The 26,360-nt window shown below is 38.3% G+C and overlaps 1 protein-coding gene across 25 annotated transcripts in view; it reads right to left on the bottom strand.

Annotated features, from left to right (window-relative positions):
• C2CD5 (C2 calcium dependent domain containing 5) overlaps positions 1 to 26,360 on the bottom strand; it is a 1,731,257-nt gene that overhangs the window by 233,047 nt on the left and 1,471,850 nt on the right. For all 25 annotated transcript variants that reach the window (XM_044087723.1, XM_044087713.1, XM_044087716.1 and 22 more), the window contains 2 exons: positions 3,389 to 3,450; positions 765 to 863 (listed from right to left, as the gene is read on the bottom strand). In XM_044087723.1, the coding sequence (XP_043943658.1) occupies positions 765 to 863; positions 3,389 to 3,450 (161 nt within the window). The remainder of the gene's footprint in view (positions 1 to 764; positions 864 to 3,388; positions 3,451 to 26,360) is intronic.

Below are 26,360 nucleotides of genomic sequence, written 5' to 3'. Positions count from 1 at the left end.
CTAACAAATGTCTATGTACATGGTATAACTAACATCACCATATAAGAGTATGCTGACACAGAAATAGTTCACAGACTGCACTGTTCCTACCACAAATCTTGAAAGGCAATCAAATAAGTCAAATACACAAAGTTGCTTTTCATTTTTTTTATATACAAGATCACTCGGCATGGGGACAGCGAAATTCTTTAAGAAATGCTACAATGCCACAATTTAAGTCTAGGAACAAACAGCAGCAAGGATGGAGATTCTTCAAGTGACTTTACAAAAATACCTGATATATTCTGAATCCAAGGTCGAATAATAGCTGTAAGGGCTGTATTGCATACAGGGATATATACTACATAAACAGGAAAACGGACAACAACACAAATGAAGGTCCTGTGCAAAGAACGCAAAGCTTATAAAAAACAGTACTCAAAACGGAGAGCTCGCCTTCACACACTGATGTCAGCTGAAAATGCTGAGTAGCAGCATAGACACTCCTGGACATTGGATTACTGAGAAAAGACTGCCAAAGGATCCAAGCCCTGACAGCTCCAAGTGAACATCAGCTGCCTGCTGCTAAAGGGTCTGAAAGAGGCAATGAACAGGTTTTATTACTTTCTTAGTCCTTACATTTCAGTAATATTTTACTTTTACAAAAGGATATTCCAATTTGTTTCACTTGTGCTACAGAGAGGGTCTTAACACCCATGAACAAAAAAAAAGGGAGAAGGGGAAGGGAACAATTCTTTGAGCGTAATGAAGTGTATGCCGCTTACCTTCAGCAGTTTCTCACACAGATCACTAAATGACTTGTTGAGCATTTGGATTGTTAGACCAGCATTGTTTAATCTGAATACTCTCACTGCAGTGAACATCTGAAAAATAGAAAATCGTCTTTAAGTATTCCTTAAATTCAATGTGAATTCTAAGGGTTCACCTGATTCACTTAAATTACTCTTCTGTTTATGCCTACACAGGTGATAAACATTCATTTTAAAAGCACGTTTTGATAAACAGGCACTTGAGATTAATCAGAACATGACTATGAAACTAAATTTTCACTTACGCTCCTCTTAACTCTTTGCTCTATCAAACAACTTTACAACTAGCAGGTGACACAAAGGATTAAGGCGATGAGCTGTAAAAAACTGCTCCTACTTTACAGGGTTTGATTCCTTCAACTGTTATTTCTTTGCTGTATGACCTTGACCAAGTCACTAAGCTAGACAGTGTTTTGGAGTAATTGGGAATTTGGGATGGACTTCTTAATGGTCTCCTAGACTGCATGCCTAGTAACCACCTATCAACAAAATAAAAAATGTTTAATACAATCAAAATATACACTTGCAGTACAGAACAAATCTAAATAGTACTTGCCCAGGATACAAGACATTTAAACAATTTAAAAATGTTTCAATAGCATTATCACAATGCAAACACTTCAAATGCTTCACAACTATTGAGTTACCCAGCATTTTGAAAAGCTGCATATCCTTCAGATTATAGCTTTCTATTGACATTTCTGACATGCTGAAAAGAGTACAAATGTAGGAGAAGAGTGAATCTCAAATACTGCTCTTCACCTTTAAACTTCCTTTTTGAGGGGGTCAAGTTCCCCAAACGTATATATACTAACTTCAAGAGCACTATACCAAGAGAATATGGAATATTTCAAGTAATGGCCACCTTGGACTTAGTGTATTTAAGTCCATTTTTTGGCTATTCCATCTCCACATTATGGGACTTGCTACACTGGATCCTGACATTTCAAATGGCTACCACATATTTTACTTGTTTTTTTACACACTGAGAGACAAATTCCATCTTGTGTTCTATTGTACCCTATACAGGAAATGAAAGCCATGCCACTGATAAGGAATTCTTAAATACAGGCAGAAGACATCAAGCTTCAAGTAAGTTATATGAAAACCTGTATCAGAAAATCTTTGCTCGGTATGTGTTTTTTGGAATACAGTTATGCTAGCACACTTAAGGAAAAATAAGACTAAGAAGAGTGACTCGTATTCTAAAAGATAATTTAGATCATCATCTAAATACACAGATACCTTATCATTTTCTCAACTTACACTATAGAAACAGTATATAAATAACTTCAGTAGTATCACCTGGAGCTCCACTATAGAAACAGTATATAAATAACTTCAGTAGTATCACCTGGAGCTCCACTACAGAAACAGTATATAAATAACTTCAGTAGTATCACCTGGAGCTCCACTATAGAAACAGTATATAAGTAACTTCAGTAGTATCACCTGGAGCTCCACTATAGAAACAGTATATAAATAACTTCAGTAGTATCACCTGGAGCTCCACTATAGAAACAGTATATAAATAACTTCAGTAGTATCACCTGGAGCTCCACTATAGAAACAGTATACAAGTAACTTCAGTAGTATCACCTGGAGCTCCACTATAGAAACAGTATATAAGTAACTTCAGTAGTATCACCTGGAGCTCCACTATAGAAACAGTATATAAATAACTTCAGTAGTATCACCTGGAGCTCCACTATAGAAACAGTATATAAATAACTTCAGTAGTATCACCTGGAGCTCCACTATAGAAACAGTATATAAATAACTTCAGTAGTATCACCTGGAGCTCCACTATAGAAACAGTATATAAATAACTTCAGTAGTATCACCTGGAGCTCCACTATAGAAACAGTATATAAATAACTTCAGTAGTATCACCTGGAGCTCCACTATAGAAACAGTATATAAATAACTTCAGTAGTATCACCTGGAGCTCCACTATAGAAACAGTATATAAATAACTTCAGTAGTATCACCTGGAGCTCCACTATAGAAACAGTATATAAATAACTTCAGTAGTATCACCTGGAGCTCCTCTATAGAAACAGTATATAAATAACTTCAGTAGTATCACCTGGAGCTCCACTATAGAAACAGTATATAAATAACTTCAGTAGTATCACCTGGAGCTCCACTATAGAAACAGTATATAAATAACTTCAGTAGTATCACCTGGAGCTCCACTATAGAAACAGTATATAAATAACTTCAGTAGTATCACCTGATACTCCACTATAGAAACAGTATATAAATAACTTCAGTAGTATCACCTGGAGCTCCACTATAGAAACAGTATATAAATAACTTCAGTAGTATCACCTGGAGCTCCACTATAGAAACAGTATATAAATAACTTCAGTAGTATCACCTGGAGCTCCTCTATAGAAACAGTATATAAATAACTTCAGTAGTATGACCTGGAGCTCCACTATAGAAACAGTATATAAATAACTTCAGTAGTATCACCTGGAGCTCCACTATAGAAACAGTATATAAATAACTTCAGTAGTATCACCTGGAGCTCCACTATAGAAACAGTATATAAATAACTTCAGTAGTATCACCTGTAGCTCGGTTGTCCAGTTGTTTATGCCTGGCATTACTTCTATATTACAGCTGTAGAAACCTGTTGAAAAAGGAAAATAAATTAATCACACAAAGAAACAAAAAATAAAGCCATCTTAATGTTTATAAACATCAATGAGCACCTTGTGTAGAGCTGTAGTAAATGCAGTGGGATTCTAATGTGCACTCCATAGATGCATGCACTTCAGCTGTGACTTTTCTAACATAACCAACTCATCCAAATCCTATTAATAAACAACCAGGATTTAACTGCACAATGCATACAGCCATAGAATTAGCATCTCAAAGTAGCCTGTAACAGCCTCTAGTACTGCAATACTGCGCAACTCAGCCCACAGCTACTAGAAATAAGCTCAACACTACTGTTATGCAAGGTTCCCAAGCTGTGCTTATCAGTCCCTTTAAAATCAAGTTATGTATTTACCTAAACAGACATTCATGCATAACTGGACTAGTCACCGTTTACTCATAACTATCTTCAGTACACCATAAATCTCTTATTTTATTTAAGCCCTGAAACTCTCTGTAAATAAAATCAAGGTTTTATTTGGAAGACTGGCCTACATATTCTTCGTGTTTCACTGTTGCAGTCATTACATTTGGGTAATCCTGCTGGCAGGTTGCCCTCAGTCGGCCTGAATTCCAAAGTCCTGGGTCTTGCGTCAGCTGCTCTCGCCCCTTCCCTGACGTCAGGGGTACAAAAGAAGTGGCCGACGCCATTTTCTTTAGTCTTTCTTGCTGTGCGGTGCCCGAAGCAGAAGCAGTTCGCAAGTGCCAGTCGGCCGACTCCTGAGATTTTCGGGTTCGAGTTTCAGAACCGAAGTCTTCAATAAAGCTAAGTACCCTGTTGGGGAAACTTTTTTCTTGCTCCAGACCGATGTCAGAAAAAGTTAATAATTGTATTTCTTGTGGAAAGCAAATACCTCAGAAGGACTTCCATTCTTACTGTATTCCTTGCCTAGGCCCTGATCACAACGTTGCTGGTTGTCAGTTTTGTGCAAGATTTAACTAACTCACTATTAAGTGTCGGTATGATTTTGCTTTAAACTATTTTCGACGCCGGTTTAATTATCCCAGAAATGTCGTCGGATAGCCATCCAACTACCGGAGTTCAAAAAAAAACCGCAAAGAAAACGAGAGAGATAGACAACCGAGGCCCAAAACCGACGACGAAGCTTCTCCTAAGCCAGCTGCCAGTTTGCCGGTTCTCAGTGAGGCACTTTCGCAGCCCCTGACGCCCGCTACTTTAGAGTCGCAGCCCGCTACCGACACCCACGTGGAGTCGGCCAAGCCGCTGGAAACTCAAGGTATTGGAGCCTCGGATACTATTCCTACAGATGGGTCCGGAGCCGCTGAGCAGGCACCGGCTTCTAAGGGTTTAATTCAGACCTAAACATCTTTACATTAAGCCAACCTCAGCTTCAAAGGCAAAGACTAAAGCACCTTCTAAAGCAAAGAAACAAACTCAAGAGCCATGTGGACAGGCCTCTATGCCCAAAAAACAGGTGCTCAAAATGGCCAAAGACGAATTACCTTGAGCAGAGGTTCCCATCCCCCTCCTGATAAGAGGCCTAGGCAAGAGACTGACTATGAATCTTCAGATCAGGTATCTATTTCTTCTGATTCCTCTTCTGACCAGGAATATTCTCTCCCCCCCCCCCCACCATGAGGATTCTGATGCCGAAGAATCTATACCTTCAGTTTCTCGTCCAGAGGTCTATTCTTTTGGGGAAACCTTGCATACCATGAGGGAGCATTTCCACTGGGAGAGCCAAGATTTTTCAGAATCTAAAAAGAGGCTCAGGGATTTCCTTTTACTACCTCAACACAGGCCATTAGCCATCCCACCTGTGTTAGATATTGTAGATGATGTGTTTTCGGAGTCAACTCTTACCCCTGACTCCTTACCTCCAGCTCCTGTTAAGCCTGACAGATATTACAGGGTTCCTGACTCTCATAAATTCCTTTTTAAAAACCCTGCTGCAGACCCAGAAACTATTTCACAGGGTCCCAAAGAGTTAAGGCTTCCGCTGCAAAAAACCCTACCCCCTCTGACAGAGATTCTAGGGCACTGGATAGATGGGGAAAAAAGGTTTACACATCTGCTACCTTGGCTATAAGGGCCTTAAACTGTTAGTTTCCTATGCTCAGATATCAACAACATATCATGGCATTGCTTAAACAGAAAATGTTATTAAACTCTGAAAGTGCAGAAAACAAGGAAATGCAGGATTTATTGCATGCAGCTGAACAAGTTGGAAAGCATACTTTGCAATGTGGTTTTGATTCTTTGGAGGCCTCCTGTAGGGCTGCAGTTATGGGTTCTGTAATTAGGAGGCATGCTTGGTTAAAGGAACAAAATCTGCCTGATCATGTCAAAGTTAAATTATTAGATGCACCTTTACAGCACGATACTTTATTTGGTGTTAAGGCAGAGGAGGTGTTAAAGAAAGAAAATGGAGGACAAAGCTAAATCTATGCAAACTGTCAAAAGTTTTTTACAAATACAGCCACCTAGGTTTAGGAGACACTGGCCTACAAAGAATTGGTCCTTTCCTGTGTCAGACAGACCTCAAAGGGGCAGATCCCAGGCGCAAGGTTCCTACAGGTCAATGCAATGGGGTGTTTCTACCTCCAAAAGTGGAGAAGACAAATCACAACCTTACAGGAAACAGTCCCAATGACTTCCCCCTGCCTGCACCAAGCACTTATTTTCTGGCAGCACCCTTAGGGGGAAAATTAGCACTTTTTTCTCAAAATTGGCACATTATAACCCAGGACAAGTGGGTTCTAAATATCATGTCACAAGGGTACAAGTTCCATTTTCATACCCTGCCAAAGGCAAACAGCTGGCCAGATCTGCCAAAAAATCAATGGGCAGAGGCACAAAAACAAGTCTCATCCCTCATGGACATGAGGGCCATTCAGCTAGTGCCAGAGCAAGAGCGGGGACAAGGATTTTACTCAAGACTGTTCTTGGTATCCAGAAAGGACAAGGCCTGGAGGCCAATATTGGACCTATCAATTCTGAACACATTCCTGGATATACCAAAATTCAAGATGATGACTTTGCAGCAACTTCTGCCCATGCTGGGCAAGAATGCTTGGCTGGTAACTCTAGACCTAAAAGAGGCATACCTGCATGTCCCAATCAGACAATTATGCAGAAGATACCTCAGATTCAAGGCTGGCTCAATGCATTACCAATTCTCTGCACTGCCCTTTGGCTTATCTACTGCGCCCAGGGTCTTTACAAAGTGCCTGGCACCAGTAATTGCACTCTGCAGACAAAGAGGATTACAAATATATCCCTATTTGGACGACTGTCTAATTCAAGCAGAGAACAAGGACATTCTTCTACAGCATCTGGCGTTTGTGAAAAGATTTCTAACATGTCTAGGGTACACAGTCAACAAAAAGAAATCAAAACTAGTATCCTCTCAAGAGAGAAAATTCCTGGGTGCAAGCTTAAATACAGCTGCCCAGATGGCTTATCTCACGCCAGACAAACAAAGGCAACTGACTACCTATTTCAAAATGTTGGCAACAAAGGCCCAGTTATCTGCAAAAACATTTTGCAGGCTTTGGGCTTCATGGCTTCCTGCATCCTACTAATTCCATATGCAAGACTGCATATGAGGAAACTCCAATGGTACCTAAAAAGTGTTTGGACTCAAAAATGCCAGAACCTGGAAACAATGATTACTCTCATTCCCTGCCTACAACAGGAGTTTCGATGGTGGGCAAAGGTTTGTCACCAAAACAAGGGACAACCATTCACATTACCCCCAGCCAGACAGATACTAACAACAGATGCATCAGATTATGCCTGGGGGGCCCACAATGCAGGAAGATGCATTTAGGGCACATGGTCCTCAACCCAAATGCATCGACATATCAATCAAAAAGAGATGCTAGTTGTTCAGAATGCCCTGACAGCCTTCAAGGACCTACTTCATCCATGGCAACTACTGATAAAGACAGACAACACCACGGTCATGTGGTATATAACAAGCAGGGGGGCACACATTCTTACCCCCTTTGCAGACTAGCCATGACTTTGTGGGACACAGCATTAACTTACCAAGTACATCTGCAGGCACAATTCCTGCCAAGAAGGAAAAATACTCTGGCAGACGAACTAAGCAGAAACCTCATGGATCCCCACGAGTGGCAGCTGGATCCACAAGTCTTCAGCATGATAACAAGGAAATGGGGATGCCCGGACATAGATCTATTTGCCTCCCCTCACAACTACCAACTAAAACGATTCTGCACAATGACTTATCACAAACAAGCATGGAAAGTGGACGTCCTATCTTTCAGCTGGAAAAACCTATCAGTATATGCCTTTCCCCCACTGCCTCTCCTCCCCAAGGTACTCCTAAAGGTCAAATAAAACAACAACGATGTGGATAAGTACTCAAAAGTAACCAATAATTCCAGAAAGTGAGTGCTTGAGTAAAAGCTGAACTCGAACAAAGTATATGCAATTCGTTTATTAAATCCACACAATACAGCCGATATACTACATAAACGCCTTTACACATCACATTCGCATTTTCGTCTCAAAGGATAAGACTTCATCAGATAACCAGTGCATAAATCAATTAATTATTTATACTGAAATTAATTAGTAAGGAACCAATGAATTTAAATAAGTGCATTTAAAAAAAAACAATAATATTTAAGGAAAGCCAATGAATATTAAAACTTCATGTAAAACCATTTCAACATAATATATACATTCTCAATAAATGTTAAGCCTTCAATAAATAAATCTTAATAAACAATGAATATAGGTGTTAGGCATCAACTATTTTGCAAAAAATATTATATAAAAAAATGTATAAAAATGAGGTTAAAAATTTAACTGTTCCTTTTGTATAGTGTTTCTGGTTTTCCATTCAAGGTGGTATATAAAAACCCGCAGAGTATAAGAAATATTTTGGAAAATAAGAACAGGAAGTCTAATACCAATAGAAAAAGGTTTGGTTCTTATAAATGCGGACATTGTTTCCAATGTACATATATTATGAATACAGACCAGTTTTATTTAGAGAGTACAAAAAATGGATTAACAGTACTGATTATAACTGTGAAACAAAAGGAATAGTTTATTTAGCCACCTGCCTAGTGTGTAGCTCCTTCTATGTTGGGAAAACAGAAAGAATGTTGAAAAGAAGGATCTATGAACATATTTATGATATGGCAGTTGGAAAGGAAACTAGTGCTTTGTTCAAACATTCAAAGGTATGCACAAAACCTAAATTCTCTTTCCTTGTGTTGGAACAAATTAAAAATGATATTAGGGGAGGCCCATGGGAAGAGAAGATAGAATTTAGGGAATTGTGGTGGCAAGTCACCCTTGAAGCAGGAAATTTTCCTGGTTTAAATGATTATGTTTCAATATTGCCACTTTTGAAATTAAGGTCTGCCAAACTCTGAAAGGTTTGGAATGTAATAATATGTTTGGCCAAGAGATGGCACTGTTCCCTTGTTTTTACATAGTTTATAATGCTATACAAAAGGAACAGTTAAATTTTTAACCTAATTTTTATACATTTTTATATAATATTTTTTGCAAAATAGTTGATAACACCTATATTCATTGTTTATTAAGATTTATTTATTGAAGGCTTAACATTTATTGAGAATGTATATATTATGTTGAAATGGTTTTAAATGAAGTTTTAATATTCATTGGCTTTGCTTAAATATCGTTTTTTTTTTAAATGCACTTATTTAAATTAATTGGTTCCTTACTAATTAATTTCAGTATAAATGATTAATTGATTTATACACTGGTCATCTGATGAAGTCTTATCCATTGAGACAAAAACACGAATTTGATGTGTAAAGGCATTTATGTAGTATATCGGCTGCATTGTGTGGATTTAATAAACAAATTGCATATACCTCGTTCAAGTTCAGTTTTTACTCTAGCACTCACTTTCTTGAATTACTCCTAAAGGTCAGACTGGAGAAACCAAAAATGATACTGACTGGCCCCGCCAGTACTGGTACCCAATCCTAAAGAACTTATCTCAATGCCCACCTTGGACCTTACCTCAAATACCTCATCTACTGTCCCAGCAAAACAAACAGATCCTGCACAGCCAACTCATGACTTTAAACCTGGCAGCATGGCGGATAATGTAGTCATACAAAACACACCTCTCAGTAAAGCTGTGGTGGATGTCATTTTGGAGGCCAGAAGGCCTAGTACTAGAAAATCTTATGCTGGAAAATGGAAGAGATTCTGTGCTTGGAACCAGGCACAAGGAACTGATACAGCTGTGCCTAATATTCCTCAGATTTTGCAATACTTAACTGAGATGCTGGACAAAGGCCTATCTTTTTCATCTATTAAAATTCATGCCTCTGCCATTTCGGCTCATTACAATACAAAGCCACAAATCTTTTCTCATCCCTTATTAAAACAGTACCTCAGAGTAGCCAAAAATGTAAGTCCTCCAAGGAGATCACCAATGCCTGCATGGGACCTCAACTATGTCTTGGAAAAACTCACCCTGCCTCCTTTTGACCCAGCTGCTACTGCTGATATAAGGTTTTTATCTTGGAAAACAGCTCTGCTCCTAACAATAACTTCTGCAAGACGACTTTCAGGGCTACAGGCTCTCATGGCTGTGGAACCTTTTATCATTTTTTATCCAGACAGGGTGTCTCTGAGGACAAACCCAACTTTTATGCAAAAGGTGGTTTCCAGTGTGGCTCTTAACCAAACTATTCATCTGCCAACTTTTTATCCAAATCCACAGAACAAGGGGGAGAGAATTCTGCATTCTTTGGACATACACAGACAGCTTAGATTCTACTTGGACAGAACCAAAGTTTTCAGAAAGACAGAGCAATTACTAGTGGCATATGCTGCAGGATCACAAGGGAAGGCTATCTCAAAGCAGACTATTTCAACGTGGATAGGCCACTGCATTCGTTTCTGCTACTTACACCATGGCAAGCCAGTGCCTAAGAGCATTAGGCCACATTCAACCAGAGCTGCAGCCACTTCAGCAGCCTTTCTCAGGGGAGTACCAACCAAGGACATTTTAGAGGCTGCTACTTGGAGTTCAGTGCAAACCTTTACAAAGCACTAACATCTGCCACTCTACTCTAAATCCAGGGCAGGCTTTGCCACTGCAGTTCTGCCAGACCTCATAGCCGTACCTAATGCTGTTTAGCTCCAGCCTCCCATCCATAGCTTTGGGACTCTACCCAAATGTAATGACTGCAACAGTGAAACACGAAGAACATAGTACAGTTGTGTACACTTACCATAAATGTAGATGTTTGAGTGTATTCACTGTTGCAGTCCAGGTTACCCACCCGCCATCCCCCTTTCTTCTGATGGAACCCATCTTTCCTTCTCTGATCTATACAACCTATGTGGTGTATTTGCTTGTAGATGAAGGTAAAGTTTATATTGCTGCATGTATTCACATATATATATATATATATATATATATATATATATATATATGTATATATCAATTTTGGCTACCCTTTTAGTGGGCACCTGACATCTGGGGCAAGAAAAACTAAAGAAAATGATGTTGGCTGCTTCTTTTATACCCCTGATGACCTGACGTCAGGGAAGGGGCGACAGCAGCCGACGCAGGACCCAGGACTTTGGAATTCAGCCCGACTGAGGGCAACCTGCCAGCAGGATTACCCAAATGTAATGACTGCAACAGTGAATACACTCGAACATCTACATTTATGGTAAGTGTACTCAACTGTACTTTATCTCTCCCCTGATGCCAACTTCATAGCATTAGGTATCCTAAAGAAGTATAACGACTGCCTTATTCTCACAAAACCTTTACTAATCACAAAACTCTTTTGAGAGTTATAATTATTTGAGACACAGAAGCCACACATTCACAAAAACAAAGGCTGTAATTGACATACCACATTTTATGCATCCAACTATCACATATAATGTAATGTCATATGTTGACACTGCAAAGAATTTCTTACCTAAGCCTCCTAGATGTGTAAAGATCAAGCCTCAGCAAAAACCAAAATCAAACACTGCATCACCTTTAACAACAAAACACCATGAGACAAATGGCCTTAATATCAATGCACCAAACCACTCAACAAAATGTTTCAGTGACTGTTAAATCCACAGTCAGACATACAGATACCGCGCTCTCTAGCTACCAGAAAAGACTATAAGCAATATCCCTCATTTATTTTTCTTATAGGCTCCTCAGAGTTATGCCTTGCCTTTCGAGCAATAAGGGAACCAGTAGCCCAGAATCTCTCGTACCTTCACAAATCAAACAGTTCAACAAATACTAGAACAAGGGATCCAAGCCTGCGTCAGCAAATCAATAAAACAAAGTAGAGGAATGCATTTGTTAATCAGCAGCTCCCTGATCGCTGGAATGGAATCTCCCTGAAGGTAAAGAGGTGTGATACACTATCTTTCTTCAAAAGGGACTGGAGGATTGAATGGATATTCATAAACTGAGCCCCCGATTACCTTTCCAAGACTTCCTTGAGATGGGAAGTACAGTCTAGGGTGGGAACCTGGACAGGTGTAATGACTGCAAGACTCAGCAGCTTTGAGCATCCTATGACTTCAGTGATGAATTAACAGATTTAGTTCTTGTATATATATATATATATATATATATATATATATATATATATAGATATATATATATATACCAAGATATATTAAACACACCTATATATTCTCAACTTCCTCAAGTAAATTATTTAATACTAACTTTCTACAACCCTGGCTGTGTTAAATAGTAAATTCACAGCTCTGTACTAGTCGCAGTACATTTTGGGTCACTTCTCTTGCACACTGGTTAACTGTAGCAAATCTGCAACAATCAGGTACTTCTGTATGTTTACTACTAGACATGCAAATAATTTTTAAAGGCTTGGCCAGAACATCTTTTAATGTCTAAGTCCCAATTTGTGATGCCATCCTTTCCATATACCTTGGTAAACTCTAGGTTAACAAGACATTTGTTTACATCCTCCTCTGTAATAAGTCTGTCCTTTTTGATTCTGAGTTTTATTCTATCCGAGCTCTCTGACCAATAAAATTTTATAAAATAATTAGCAAGTAGGTTTTCCACCTTATCTAATTCCTTAATTTTCATTTTATCATCTGTGAGATATTCGCATGCAAGTTTTTGGTTTTTACCTCTACCTAAAGGCTTTTTTATTATCTGTTTTGTAATGTATAAGATGTCCCTTATACTTATCTGATCTCTTTTATCATAATTTTAATTTTCTTGCCCAGTCTGTTAGCCATGGCTTTAATATACATGTTCTTATCTAGATTCCTCTTCTGATTAATTTATTTCTCTGCATTATTAAGCTTCTAGCAAACATACTTATTGTACCTAGTGTTTTGTGATCCCATATTCCTGTTTGCATGTTTTTCCCCTCTTCTGAGCATAAAAGTTGGATTTTAAATCTTTACTACATTCTGTATGTGCTCACATTCATGAAAACATCATTCTAAGACACTGGCAACTGGGAGATTGTGATCTTCACAGACACAAGATTTGAGCAATATAAAATTCAATATTTCATTTGTCTCCAATTTTCTGACTTAAGAGGTCTATAAATTCCAATCACAGGGATATGTCTTACCTATATCTAAAATCACAGTGACATGGTCAATTTTGTTTCCCTTGTTATGCAAATGTGACTCTGTCATGCATACATTTTCCTTCACACAACTGGTAACTACACTTCATGTCACACGTTTCTGATATTACAGCTACATCCACCAAATACACCAAAAAGGAAATGCATTAGAGTCAGAAAAAAAGCCATCAGCTGATCTGACTGATTATTCCTTGTCTAAGAAGCCACACGTAACACATAATCCTCACAATTCATACAGGACAAAGATGCAAGACAACCACTAAAAAAAACACTCCTGTACTATGTCAGAGTCAGACAGTGAGACTCATAGAAATGATAGCTTTTTACAAATACATGAGCAAAACATATCTCAAACCATCATCACGCATGAGTATGACAACAAGCTTGTCTCTATACATACTTTAAACATATGTAACAAAACTACTACATAAAATTAACTCTCTTCCTGGTGTAGCTTTTCCAATAATTTCAAAATCTGTTTGACATTAACTGACATTTAGCTTAGTGTACAGGTTACTAACAGTGGTGTGCAAGCTACAGCCAGCTTGGGATTGGCTGAAGCCTGAGTATAAGATGAGTCTGGACTCATGATCCAGCAAGTTTGAGAGCTGAGCGCGAGCTAAGCCAGAATCACCATGTTTTTCTTTTGAGTATCTGCTGACTACTGACCTGCAGACTGAGAGCACTTTCTGTTTGGTCCCGTCTGCATATTTAAGCATTGCGGTTGTCTGGGATAACAGCCAGGATGGTGCCACAATTCCAAAGAGGAAGAGGATTTAAAACATTTTGCATGGAAGAGGGCTATTGCTAGATGTTGTAGTTCTGTAAGTTTTTTTATAAAAATATTTACAGTTCAGTTTTCGGATGAGGGGTGCATTGCTGTCTTTACTCCAGGGTGCTTGCATGCTTCCACAGATGGAGAGAAGCCTGTTTCACTGACAGAAACAGAGACAAAGAGAGCATGGAAAGCATTACCAGTGCTAAGGACAGCAGGGGCAGAACTTTTCTGTGTTAATTTGTGTTGTTTTAGGTAAGCCAGTGTCTCTCAACTGTTCCTGATTTTAGCTCAATGCAGTGAATCTCTGAGAGGAGTTTAGTACATTTTTAGGGGTGAGTATGTATGTTCAGGTGCAATATGTTGAAATTACTATAATATTGAGGTAGTTTTCATATTTTTTTCACTTTCCTCTCCACAAAGCATCAGAGGTGAACAGAAACAGGCTGCCTTTTTGGAGAAGTGGTGTGGAGGCATGTTGTACATGAAAGCACAAGGTGAACATATGACTCCTTCTGGAAATAAAAGTGTTATGACTTGTTGGGGCAGTGTATGTGTTTACCAACCACAAGCTGAAACAGCAAAATGTTACTGTAGTCCTTACAATTTTCATTCTTTTTTCAGTGACAAATTAGTGTAAAGAAAGGGGCTATCATTTTAGGGGCATAGAACACACGTGAACAAAGGACAATTATGGTTGACATGTTTTGCTGTAGGGCATTATCTACCAAAGAGCAAAGTTTGCCATTACTATTATATTTTGTAGCAACTTCAGTCATTGGTGGTGTACCTTCTCAGAAGAGGCACAGTCCACTGGGATAGTGTCTGCATTTTGTACTCAAACAGGTTATTAAGAATACTGATTTTATTATTATTACTACTACTATAGGCTTGGGGCTTTTTACCATTTCCAGTAAAGTGTGATGAATCTACTGTGCAGTAAATCATCATTACACCAGAAGGGGAAAATTATTTTTCTGCTAACAAAGGCAACATTTCTTTTACTGCATTATTATAATTCTTCCCATTTTTTTCATCGTCTGCATTCCTGTAGCTTGGACGCTGAAGGAGGTGGCTGAGTACAGGTTGTTAATGAAGGCACTGTCAGCAAACAATATTCATTTGAATGACTGTTGGCAATGTCAATGGGTGCTTGGCTATAACTGTAAGTTTATTTAAGGAAAACATATCCTCTGGACTTCCAGACTTAGTTACTTTCAAAGTAGCTTCTGCTCCAATAGTGAGCTCTAAGTGCCAAGCCAGATACCTGGCTGGACACTGGATTTGCTCTTATTTAAAACTGGCATGCCTCACCTTTAGTGAATAATGGTCAAGTGTGCATTATTAACAGCAGCATGTGGATCACACAATAAGTCTGCTGTCATGTTACTGAGAGCACTTTCTGTTTGGTCCCGTCTGCATATTTAAGCATAAAAAGATAAAAAACCTTCTACTTAAACCCTGCTCCACTACAGCTGACACATGACATATTGCATATGCACTATGTTTATGAACATGATGGCACACGTCTTTTAAGAAAAACAACCAAAGTAGTCACCCTTTCAGTACCTTTGGGTAACCCATTTCATTTTGCCAAAATGAAACAAAATGATGACCAAGAACGCGAAACAATAAAGCACGGACCGGTGCTGCCACAACAAGCCGAAGTTTTAATCTGGTGAACATTATATTTTTCACCATTTCATGTTGCCACAACTCTTTCATTGAAACATTACTTCTTTCCCCCCATACAGCTCACCACTTCTTGTGCAGTATATCTTTTTTAGAAGTGTTTCACTGCCTGCAGCTCGGTGTACTTGTACAAATGTTCATCTCTACTTGCATTCCTATTTGAATGCCTTTCCTTTAAAGACGGTCCTCTCTTGCACACAATTTCCTTAGTGAACAGCCTTTGAATTATCCTTTATCTTAGAACCAATTCTCTTTGATTCTGAATACCAGATCATACTGTCATATTCAAGTATTAGGTGACTAACTTATCTAACAAAAAGTTATCATGACAGACATGATTCTATTTGCCATAAATCTTAACAAGCCCAGGAATTTGCCTTCTAGACTTTTTTTTTTACAAGTACTGTCTATGTGACAGTAAATAACTAGTCATTACCAATCAGGATGTTTACATCACTATATTCAGATACTACTTACAAATCACAATTCTTATCTGTTTGGGACTCCATAAACTCCCGATTGCATATTATTCCACATATGTCATCAGTCGCATCCCTATGCCCCACATCCTTACTCTATCAAGGTCTTCACATTTGAACAGTCAGATTCAAACCAAATGTGATATAGTTTTAATATCTGCTACAAATTTCATACAATGTGAAACTGTAAGGCTGATTACATAAAATGAGAATAGCAGTCCCAGAATTGTTCCTGGTGGACTCATTCTCAGAGTAGACCAACACCCTCTCCCAAAACACACTCCAGGAAAACTACCTGGTAGCCACGATCTCAGCCATTAGACATTTCACAACCGCTAAATTTAAGTCTGTTAGATGGCGTGTTCTACAGAATTAAATGTGCTACAGAAGTACAGCTAAAAAGACATCCACTTGAATAATTTATCCAAGTTTTTATAATCACTCCTGCTATTAGCACAGCGTCCCCAAATTCCAAAATGCTTAAATATTAATCACTGCTACAGCTCAACAAAAAAACATACCTACTGTTACAGTCTATATCCCACCTGGAAGCAATATACTAACTTAGGAAGAAATCCTCTCCTAGACAACTAATAATATATCTTATCAAAATATCATAAAAGGAGATGCAAATATTGACTGGCAAAATAATAAAATATTGGTCGCAGAATTTAAAAACACAAACTTTAATCGGACATAGGGAAGCGTTTTCGTTCTTAATAGAACTTCATCAGACTATCCATTCATCATCAATCAAAGCTTTTAAACATTTAATTACATAATTGCCACCAATTCACTCTCATCAATGTTTTAACCCTTTCCTTTGCAATACTACTTTAAATTTTTCTTTATCATTCAACTTTTGAAACCTACAGACATCCAATCTAACCTGCCAGCAGTATTTCTTCCAGTCTAATTCCTCTTCAGCCTCAAATTTATATTAATACTCACTGACTGTCAACAGCTTATGTCAGACTTTCTCCTCAGCCAGTATAAACCTTTAGTGCTACACACAACTTATCAAAACACCCACTTGATTTATCAATACCAACAGTAAATGTGCAATTCCAATCTGGGTATTGTTCTCTAACCCCAGTAAATTTACAACCTTTGGAACCTATCCAGACTCATTTAGCGACTGCCTCCCAGCCTATACCCATAGAAATATCACCTACCAACCTTACAATCAGCAACTTAAAAAAAATCCTGAAACCTTTCTAAATTCAATAGAGACTCCATTAATATATTAAAAGTTTTTAATTGCTCTGCCCTAAAAAAATTTTCACTCAGTGAGGCCGTCAATACTTTTAATGCGCTATTCTTAAATACTCTATAAAAAGCCATGGCCTACTCTATATATAAAAAAAAGAATGAAAATTAACCACTCTCCATGGCTCACTACCCAGACAAAAACTATGTCTAACACAGACAAAGCTTGGAAAAAATGGCTCAAACATAAAACTCCTTAACCTGCAACTCTATAAAGAATTAGGTAATCTGGGTAATGACAAGTTAACTTAAATAAAAAAAATAGTATTACCTTATTATTATTACTATTACAGCCAACAACATAAAAATAACCCCAGAAAATTCCAGACATCAATATACATTACCTGTTACATACAGGCTCAAATAAGGAACCCAGCCTTTCTTATAATAGCTCTCCACTAGAAACTGCTATCTTATTCAATAGCCACTTTGTAAAAAGCATCGTTTCCATAACTAAAAACTAGTGCTTCCACACCCCCTTGTTCAAAAAGCATCCAATCCCAGTATTTTTGTGATCAACAGGTTAGACCAAAACCAGCATTCTCCATATACCACACACACACTACCACGTCCTTTACTGCCAACCCTGACTTTCCATGCATGACTCTAATTCACCCTCTATATCCACTGCTAGCAACTTCCTCATAGGACCCTGTCTTTATATCAGTGATAAAAAACCTTCTACTTAAAACCTGCTCCACTGCAGCTGACAAGTCCCCACAAAAATACCAAATATTGCTGACAATGCCATAGCATACCCAGTCTCTATCCTTATCGAGAGTAACAGCTAAATCTTTTGTCCCCTCATTATGGGAAAAAAAATGTATATTATCCCTCTTTATAAAGGGGGCATCTCTCCTGACATCTTCAACTTCTGGCATACTGCAATATTATCACCTCTATGAAAAAATCTCAAATGGTATATTCAAAACTCCTCCACTATCTCCTACAAGAAAGGCTCTTCACATCCACACAACACAGCTTCCACCCAGCAAACAGTACAACAACTGCCATACTATCATTCACTGATACTATAAACAAATAAAGTGACTCAGGCAAACCCGTTTCCTCCCTATTCACTGACCTGTCTGAAGCCTTCAATACAGGTACTCACTCTTACCTCATGTACAAAATGTCTCAACTTGGACAATCACCTTCTTCATTACAGTTGTTCAATAGATGTTTAACTGACAGGCTCCAATCTGTAAAATGGCAGAATACCCCCACGTCTGCACTGGTGTACCCCAAGGCTCTATTCTTTGTCGTCTCTTCTTTAATATCTTAATCAATGACCTCTATACCACAAGTCGGGTCTATCTTGAGCAATATGCTGATGATTCCACACTTTTTATATGCATCTGATAATGCACCTCATTTCCTCCATAGTACAGAAGAAGCTTTTTCATCAGCTGAGAAATAGCTCCATAATGACAAACTACTAGTTATCCCTAAAATAACTAAGTTGCAGCTGTTTTCTTTCCCAAAATCCCACCAATCCTGACAAAACGAATTTCAAAAATATTTTCTCTAAACAAAATCAGAAATTAAAGTAGTCTCCCATACAAAACATCTTGGAGTGATTGCAGATGATAACCTTACATTTGACTGGCATGATCAAAAATAACAAAAAAGACTCACCAAACATTAGGAAGACTCTAAGTATAAACATTTCCTTAGCAACACAAACAAAAAACACTTCCCATTACCTACCTTTTCCTATCTCTCTTATACACTGTACCCATCCTAACCAACCTTCAGGCTATAGTTAATAAGCTGAAGGCATGGTGGTTTGGTTGCAAAATTTTCTACCAATAATACCACATCTACCACTGAACTGCCCTTAATGCACGGAAAAGTCTCACCACTTAAGATTACATGCAGCTTATTTCCACACACAATATTATCACAAAGCCAGTGACTGTCCTGCTTTTAGTCCTAGTCTCCATTTCTACCACCGTAACAGGCCACTTTGATCTAACGAACAACATCTTCTTAGCATATATAAACCCGAAAATCTTCTGGCTCAAATTTCTACTCCTTATCATTCCCTAGAAAATGGGATTCTATCCCTCTGAAAAATAACCCTACCTGTAATTTCTCCAACTTCAAATACCACCTAAATAAGACTAGGCTTCGCCCTCCCATTACCCCAGGTGAACTAGTCCCCCTCGCATATTTCTTACTAATTCGCTCTCTCTGAACATTGTCAATCTAATTCTTAAAGGACAAATGTAATTTTGCCTAGGCTATGTTACCTAGTCATCTCTGTTCCAAAGTGAGTACCCAGGTGTACAATGTTATCGCCGTGAACAGCAACTTGCGAATTCTTTAACTTTTGAAAATGTTATTTTTTCAACTTACCTCTGTCAAAATATTTGCACTCTGTATCTATAAATTCGGATTGTATGTGAGATTGTGATTTTTTTTTTCTTAGTTAATATGTTGTTTAATAGCTTTGTTATTTAATTGTAACCATATTATGTCAATGTACAGTTTTTCTCCCCAGGCCACTCTCTGAAAATGGGATATTATCCCAGTCGGACCTTCCTAGTAAACATATATCAAATAAATAAATAAATAAAATAACTTTTAGTCCAGTGTCTGACCACATCCACAAACTCTGTTTATCTCAGTGCAAACACCCTTACTGTAGACATGTAACTGCCAACTGCTGTCTTGGATTTACAGTGAAGCCACTCCCTTCTCCATTACTTTACATACGTCACTTATGTTTACAGATTTGTACCGCCAACTGCTGTCTTGGATTTACAGTGAAGCCACTCCTTCTCCATTACTTTACATACGTCACTTATGTTTACAGATTTGTACCGCCAACTGCTGTCTTGGATTTACAGTGAAGCCACTCCCTTCTCCATTACTTTACATACGTCACTTATGTTTACAGATTTGTACCGCCAACTGCTGTCTTGGATTTACAGTGAAGCCACTCCCTTCTCCATTACTTTACATACGTCACTTATGTTTACAGATTTGTAACTCTTAACTTTGCTCTTACAGTTTGTTGCAGAAGTTAAGATTATGTGTTGCTAGGCCAGCTCCCCGGGTTAAGTCCCACAGCTTATACCTGCAGTATTTCTGAGCACGGCTATTAGCCAGAAACTGACTGATTATAAGTCACGCCTGAAAAGGGGTTTGTGTATCCCGATTCAGCTTACTTAGCTAAGACTCTTTTCGCCCTTTACCTTTATATATTGGTATTATAAAATCCCCCTCTTACCCACAAGCAGGTGCTGCACATTCCTTAACACATCTGTTATGGAAATAATACAGGGAATGTGCCAATTCCCATTTTAGTCATCTAAACTGTGCATTTCTTACAGTATCATCGCCAGGTACCATATAAACCTGCAGGTCATAGAGAACCTCTACAACTTTTATTCTGTCTGTACCACATTCAAGACAGGGTGCTAACTGTCTATATGCAGTTTCAAACTATTAGGTCTGTTAACCTATGCTAACAATTAATAATATCTTCACTCAACTGAAATCTCACTTGCCTCATTTCCAGTGCAACTCTCATTACAGTTTTTCACGTCTCTAACATATCTAAATGAACATTTCTTCCTGCCTTTAATAATGCATTAATGTAATTTCTTTATTTATTCTGTTCTGCTTTAACATTTTATTTAAAATTTTGGTAAAAATTCCCTTACCTTTCACACTGACCTTCATCATATTACATAACTTGCAGTTTTGTTTATCAAAGCTTTAACTTCCATTTGTATTCAAGTTCAACTTCTGAGCCCCCAACGTTTACCCACTTTGTATGTAGCCATATAACAGACAGGACCTTTATTTTTAATTAATATTCTATATGTAGTATCCAAACATATGTTCTCAATTTCTTTTCATCATTACTGCCCAGACAATCCCTATCTCATACTACTCCACTGGTATCTCTCCATTATCATAAGAGTTTTTACTCTTGTTCAATACTGCCCACTTTATGAGCAGAAAACTATGACCTCCCTCCACTATTGACAGACTGAGTACATTTACACTACAATTTCAGTCCCTTGTCCTTTAATGTGCATTTCCATAACTGGGTTCTTTCAAAATCTGGATGATCCATAAATTCTCCAAGAGTCATTTCTCCCACTTGGACATGCCGCATCTCTTCTGCTGTACATATTACCTACTCCATAAACATATCCTCTATTAGTTCTGATGTATAAACATTCCCATTAGTAGTTCTTTAGACAATTTACAAATAGCAACAAAAGTATAACACCTGACAACATGTCTTACTTTTAGGATAACTGTCTGTACGTATTCACCTTCAACTCTACCCATCATTAATATCCTCATGTTGGCTTCTCCGTGAGAGTTGAAACAATTATATCCATCAATTCATAATCCAAATAAACACCATGGATTCAGAGCAGAAAGAAAGTAATTAGCCAAGCTAATAAGTGGCCATTAACTGAGTGACAACATCAGCATACGAGAAACCGGCAACACACATACAGCAAGACTATAAAGGATAGAGCTAAATTCGTAAATGGGCCAACTAAGGTAAGATGGTCAAAAAAGAGAAGTCATGCTGGGACAATTAAAGGTGGACAATAACAGCATCTTAGAGATATCAGAAATCCTTCTGTAACTAGAACAATAGCATAGCATTTTTTGACATACCAAAATTCAGGTGTCTGGAGATATGCTCTAGAGAGAAGAGGAATGAAGGTCAGCAGAACTAAGACAGAATATGCGCATGTGAATGAGAGGGAGGACAGAGGAATGGTGAGGATGCAGGGAGTAGAGGTGGTGAAGGTGGATGAGTTTAAATACTTGGGATCAACAGTTCAGAGTAATGGTGAGTGTGGAAGAGAGGTGAAGAAGTGAGTACAGGCAGGATGGAGTGGGTGGAGAAGAGTGTCAGGAGTGATTTGTGATGAACGAGTACCAGTAACAGTAAAAGGGAAGGTCTACAAGAGGGTAGTGAGACCAGCTATGTTATATGGGTTGGAGACAGTGGCAATGACAAAAAAACAGGAGTCAGAGCTTGATGTGGCAGAGTTGAAGATGTTAAGATTTGCACTGGGTGTGACGAGGATGGACAGGATTAGGAATAAGTATATTAGAGGGTCAGCCCAGGTTGAAAGGTTTGGAGACAAAGCCAGAGAGGCAAGATTACGTTGGTTTGGACATGTGCTGAGGAGGGATGCAGAGTATATTGGGGAAAAGATGCTAAGGATGAAGCTGCCAGGTAACAGGAAAAGAGGAAGGCCTAAGATGAGGTTTATGGATGTGGTGAGAGAGGACATGCAGGTGGTTGGTGTGACACAGCAAGATGCAGAGGACAGGAAGAAATGGAAACAGCTGATCCGCTGTGGCGACCCATAACGGGAGCAGCCGAAAGAAGAAGAAGATAATTCAGGTGTCTCAGGTTTTACACTTTTCTACTTTATGCGTATGCTGAGGTTATGCTGTGTTACCAGATAAAGCCATATTTTATTACTTTTAGAAGGAAACTATATTTTTATGTACAATACTTTGAATCCTAATTGTAGTACAAAAATTTGATTACTTAATGATGTCACTTGTTTTGTTTTTTGACTGGTTTTTGAAAGTGTGATATGTATGTCTTTCCTTTATTTCTGTAATGAATTTTAACCTATACAGTGTTATGCAAAGGCTCTTGTTGATGTAATAAAAGAAGCCTTTTTTTATTTTTTGCTGACTCCAATTGTGTGCTTTTTTTTTAAAGAACAACGTTACCTTTCCATTACTTAAAAAGTAATTAAGCATATTATAAGGAAACCAATATGTACGGAAAACATCTACAAAGCATTATTGAAGAACTGGAAGAAAAAACATAATTTAAAACTATATCTGAAAAAAAAAATGAAATGCAGATAAAAATCACATGCAACAAACAAGTACAAGTAGCACATACTCACTTCTTAACAGCTCTAAAAGAAAAACAAATACACAGAGCATTTATATTGTCATGCTTACCTGTGTGCTACTAAACCAACTGGGTATCAAACCCTAACGACAACTATGTACTTTTAAATAATATTACTACTGCATGTTGCTTCTGAGACAAAGTTTTTCAGAAAATAACCCCATGTAAAGTGGTAAAACTGAAACAAAGGTGGGAATACATCTGGATTGCTTTGGCCAAGTCTAGAAAATTACTTAAGACTAACGATAGTACAGTGAGCATGAAAGTGTGTGCGTCTGTGTTCGCGTGCATTTGTGCCTGCATTCTGAAGTAATGAATGCACAACAGGATGAAGGCTACAATGTGCAAATGCATCCATAAAACCAAAAAATATAATCCATTAGTATACTGTCCTGGAAGTGCTCAGAGATCACTTCTGTGTAAGACACCAGTGACTAAGTCTGAACAGTGACCTAGGTGCCACAGAGCCTTCTGTAATGATGTAGTGGCTCATGGCCAGCTTTCCTGTCCTACAGAACGGCTTGGATATTTATACTACAAGATATCTTATAAGTTGATAGTGGATGTGTTGCAGCAAGCAGGCATGTTAATGAAGCTGCCAAAAAATATCTAAAAAAAACCTTGTGTGCGAAAGCATGTGCTTAATCCCCATACCAACAACACTGCAGATCAAGTACTTAGAGAGAGAATTACATGAGAGAGCATAGTCAAAAATAATGACCTTAGCAGCACCACACCTTCAGAGGTACGTTACACATCTTTCATCAAAAGTAATGATAGTGGCAACACCACACATTCAGATGCACCCAACACATCTTTCACAAAAAGTAATGATCATGGCATCGCCACACCTTCAGAGGTATGCAACACATCTTTCACCAAAGTAATAATCGTGGCAGCACCACACCTTCAGAGGTACGCTACACATCTTTCACCAAAAGTAATGATCATGGCAGCACCACACATTCAGAGGTATGCTACACATCTTTCACCAGAAGAAATGATCGCCGCACGACCACACCTTCAGAGGTACGCTACACATCTTTCACCAGAAGAAATGATCGTGGTACTGCCACACCTTCAGACTTATGCTACAATTCTTTCACCAAAAGTAATGATTGTGGCAGTGCCACACCTTCAGAACTACAGTAGATATCTTTCACCAAAAGTAATGATTGTGGCAGTGCCACACCTTCAGAACTACAGTAGATATCTTTCACCAAAAGTAATGATTGTGGCAGCGCCACACCTTCAGAGGTACGCTACACAACTTTCACTAAAAGTAATGATCATGGTACTGCAACACCTTCAGAGGTACGTTACAAATCTTTCACCAAAAGTAATGATTATGGCTGTGCCACACCTTCAGAAGTACACTACATATATTTCACCAAAAGTAATGATCGTGGCAGTGCCACACCTTCAGAGGTATGCTACACATCTTTTACCAGATGTAATGATCGTGCAGCACTACACCTTCAGATGTACCAAACATATTGTTCAACAAATGGAATGATCATGGCATCACCACACCTTCAGAGGTACGCTACACATCTTTCACTTCTGAAAGAATGAACAAGGCAGCTAGAAAGAGATTCATTCCTGAGAAGCTTGAGATCAGTGAGGTAGGTAGTTGGTGACAATCTTTAATGGAACTAGTTTCTACTAATATGAAAGCAAAATCTTCAGCTTGCACATTTGGTAAACTAAGTATATTATTTCAATGATCCCTAAAATGATCACCTGAATAACTACTAAAATGGGTTCAACCAACTTACTTATTTGCTAACTGGGTAAGTGAATGGAACTAATCTATGGGCAGTTTAGTACAGTCCATCAACCACCATGATTTAGGGAGATGGGAGGAAACTGGAGTACTCAGAGAAAACCCACAAAGACATGGGCCGAATAAAAAACACAAAAGTCACCACAGACAGTGACTGTACATCAGGATTAAACCACAGCCCACACAGACGTGAGACAGACCTCCTACTACTGTGCCACCATGCTGACCAAACAAAATAAGAAGTTATGTGCTTACCATAATGTTCCAGGTTTGTTGTCCATCTCGCCTACATTCTTGCAGGTTGAGTTCGGAGCCTATCTCGGCTCCGACTCAGCCGAATACAAAAGCTAGGGAGCTTCCATTGGCTCGAGGCTAACCCCTATCCCATGATGCTCTAGGCCACATCCTCAGATCTGGTTTGCAAGCGAGATTTAGACCAACCCAATCAGTATACCAGAAAAAAAAAAAAAAATTTATATATATATATATATATATATATATATATATATATATATATATATATATATATATATAGACTCCAAGTCATCCTATGTACACAAGTAAAGAGTTGTCCACCAGTTCCTCCAGGAACACAGGATGGGGGCAGGAGGGAGGGACGCAAGAATGCAGGCAAGATGGACAACAAACATGGAACGTTATGTTAAGTACATGACTTCTTAATGTTATGTTGTCCTATCTCTCACCATAATTCTTGCAGGTTGGGACAGCGTCCCTAGCACCTTTATCCCCGGGTGGCTTAGGAAAAAATACACTTTGGTACAGTGGATCCAAAGGAAGACCTGTTCCGGGAGGCCATATTTTATTTATTTATTTATTGACATTTGTTAACCGGGTTTGTCCAACTGGGCTTGTGGCCCATTTTCAGTGGAGACCCGAGGAGAAAAGCTCCAGTAGTACATTTTAAACAAGTAAAATTTTAAACAACATTGATATAATAGCAGTTATAGCAAAAGATTCACATATGTTGGGTTACATGCATAAAGTTAAATTTGCATTAAAAAGAAGCTAAGCAACAATTTTACACTGATATAGTTCCATAGGTCAACAATAAAATTTTTTTGTTTGTATAAAATTTTGCAAATGCATAGTAGACACATTGGAGAGAGAGGTGTAATGAGGTACTAAGTATGGTCCTTTTGATGGTACATAAAGGGAAGGAAGACTAGGTAGGTTCATGGCAAGGGCAGGTTCTGGAATTGAGAAAATAAGCTTTTAGTTCATTTTTAAAGTGTAAGGTGTGGGAGATTGAACGTACGTCAAGGGGAAGTTTGTTCCATGCATGGGCAAGGGAGTGTTCATAGAGTAGTTTGCCTATTGACCTTTTTGGATGGTA

The sequence above is a fragment of the Protopterus annectens genome, chromosome 11.part0 (assembly GCF_019279795.1).
Source record: "Protopterus annectens isolate FY-2018-M chromosome 11.part0, PAN1.0, whole genome shotgun sequence".
Taxonomy (NCBI): domain Eukaryota; kingdom Metazoa; phylum Chordata; order Ceratodontiformes; family Protopteridae; genus Protopterus; species Protopterus annectens.
The sequence above is the reverse complement of the archived record's forward strand: the minus strand, read 5'-3'. Positions and strand labels throughout refer to the sequence as shown.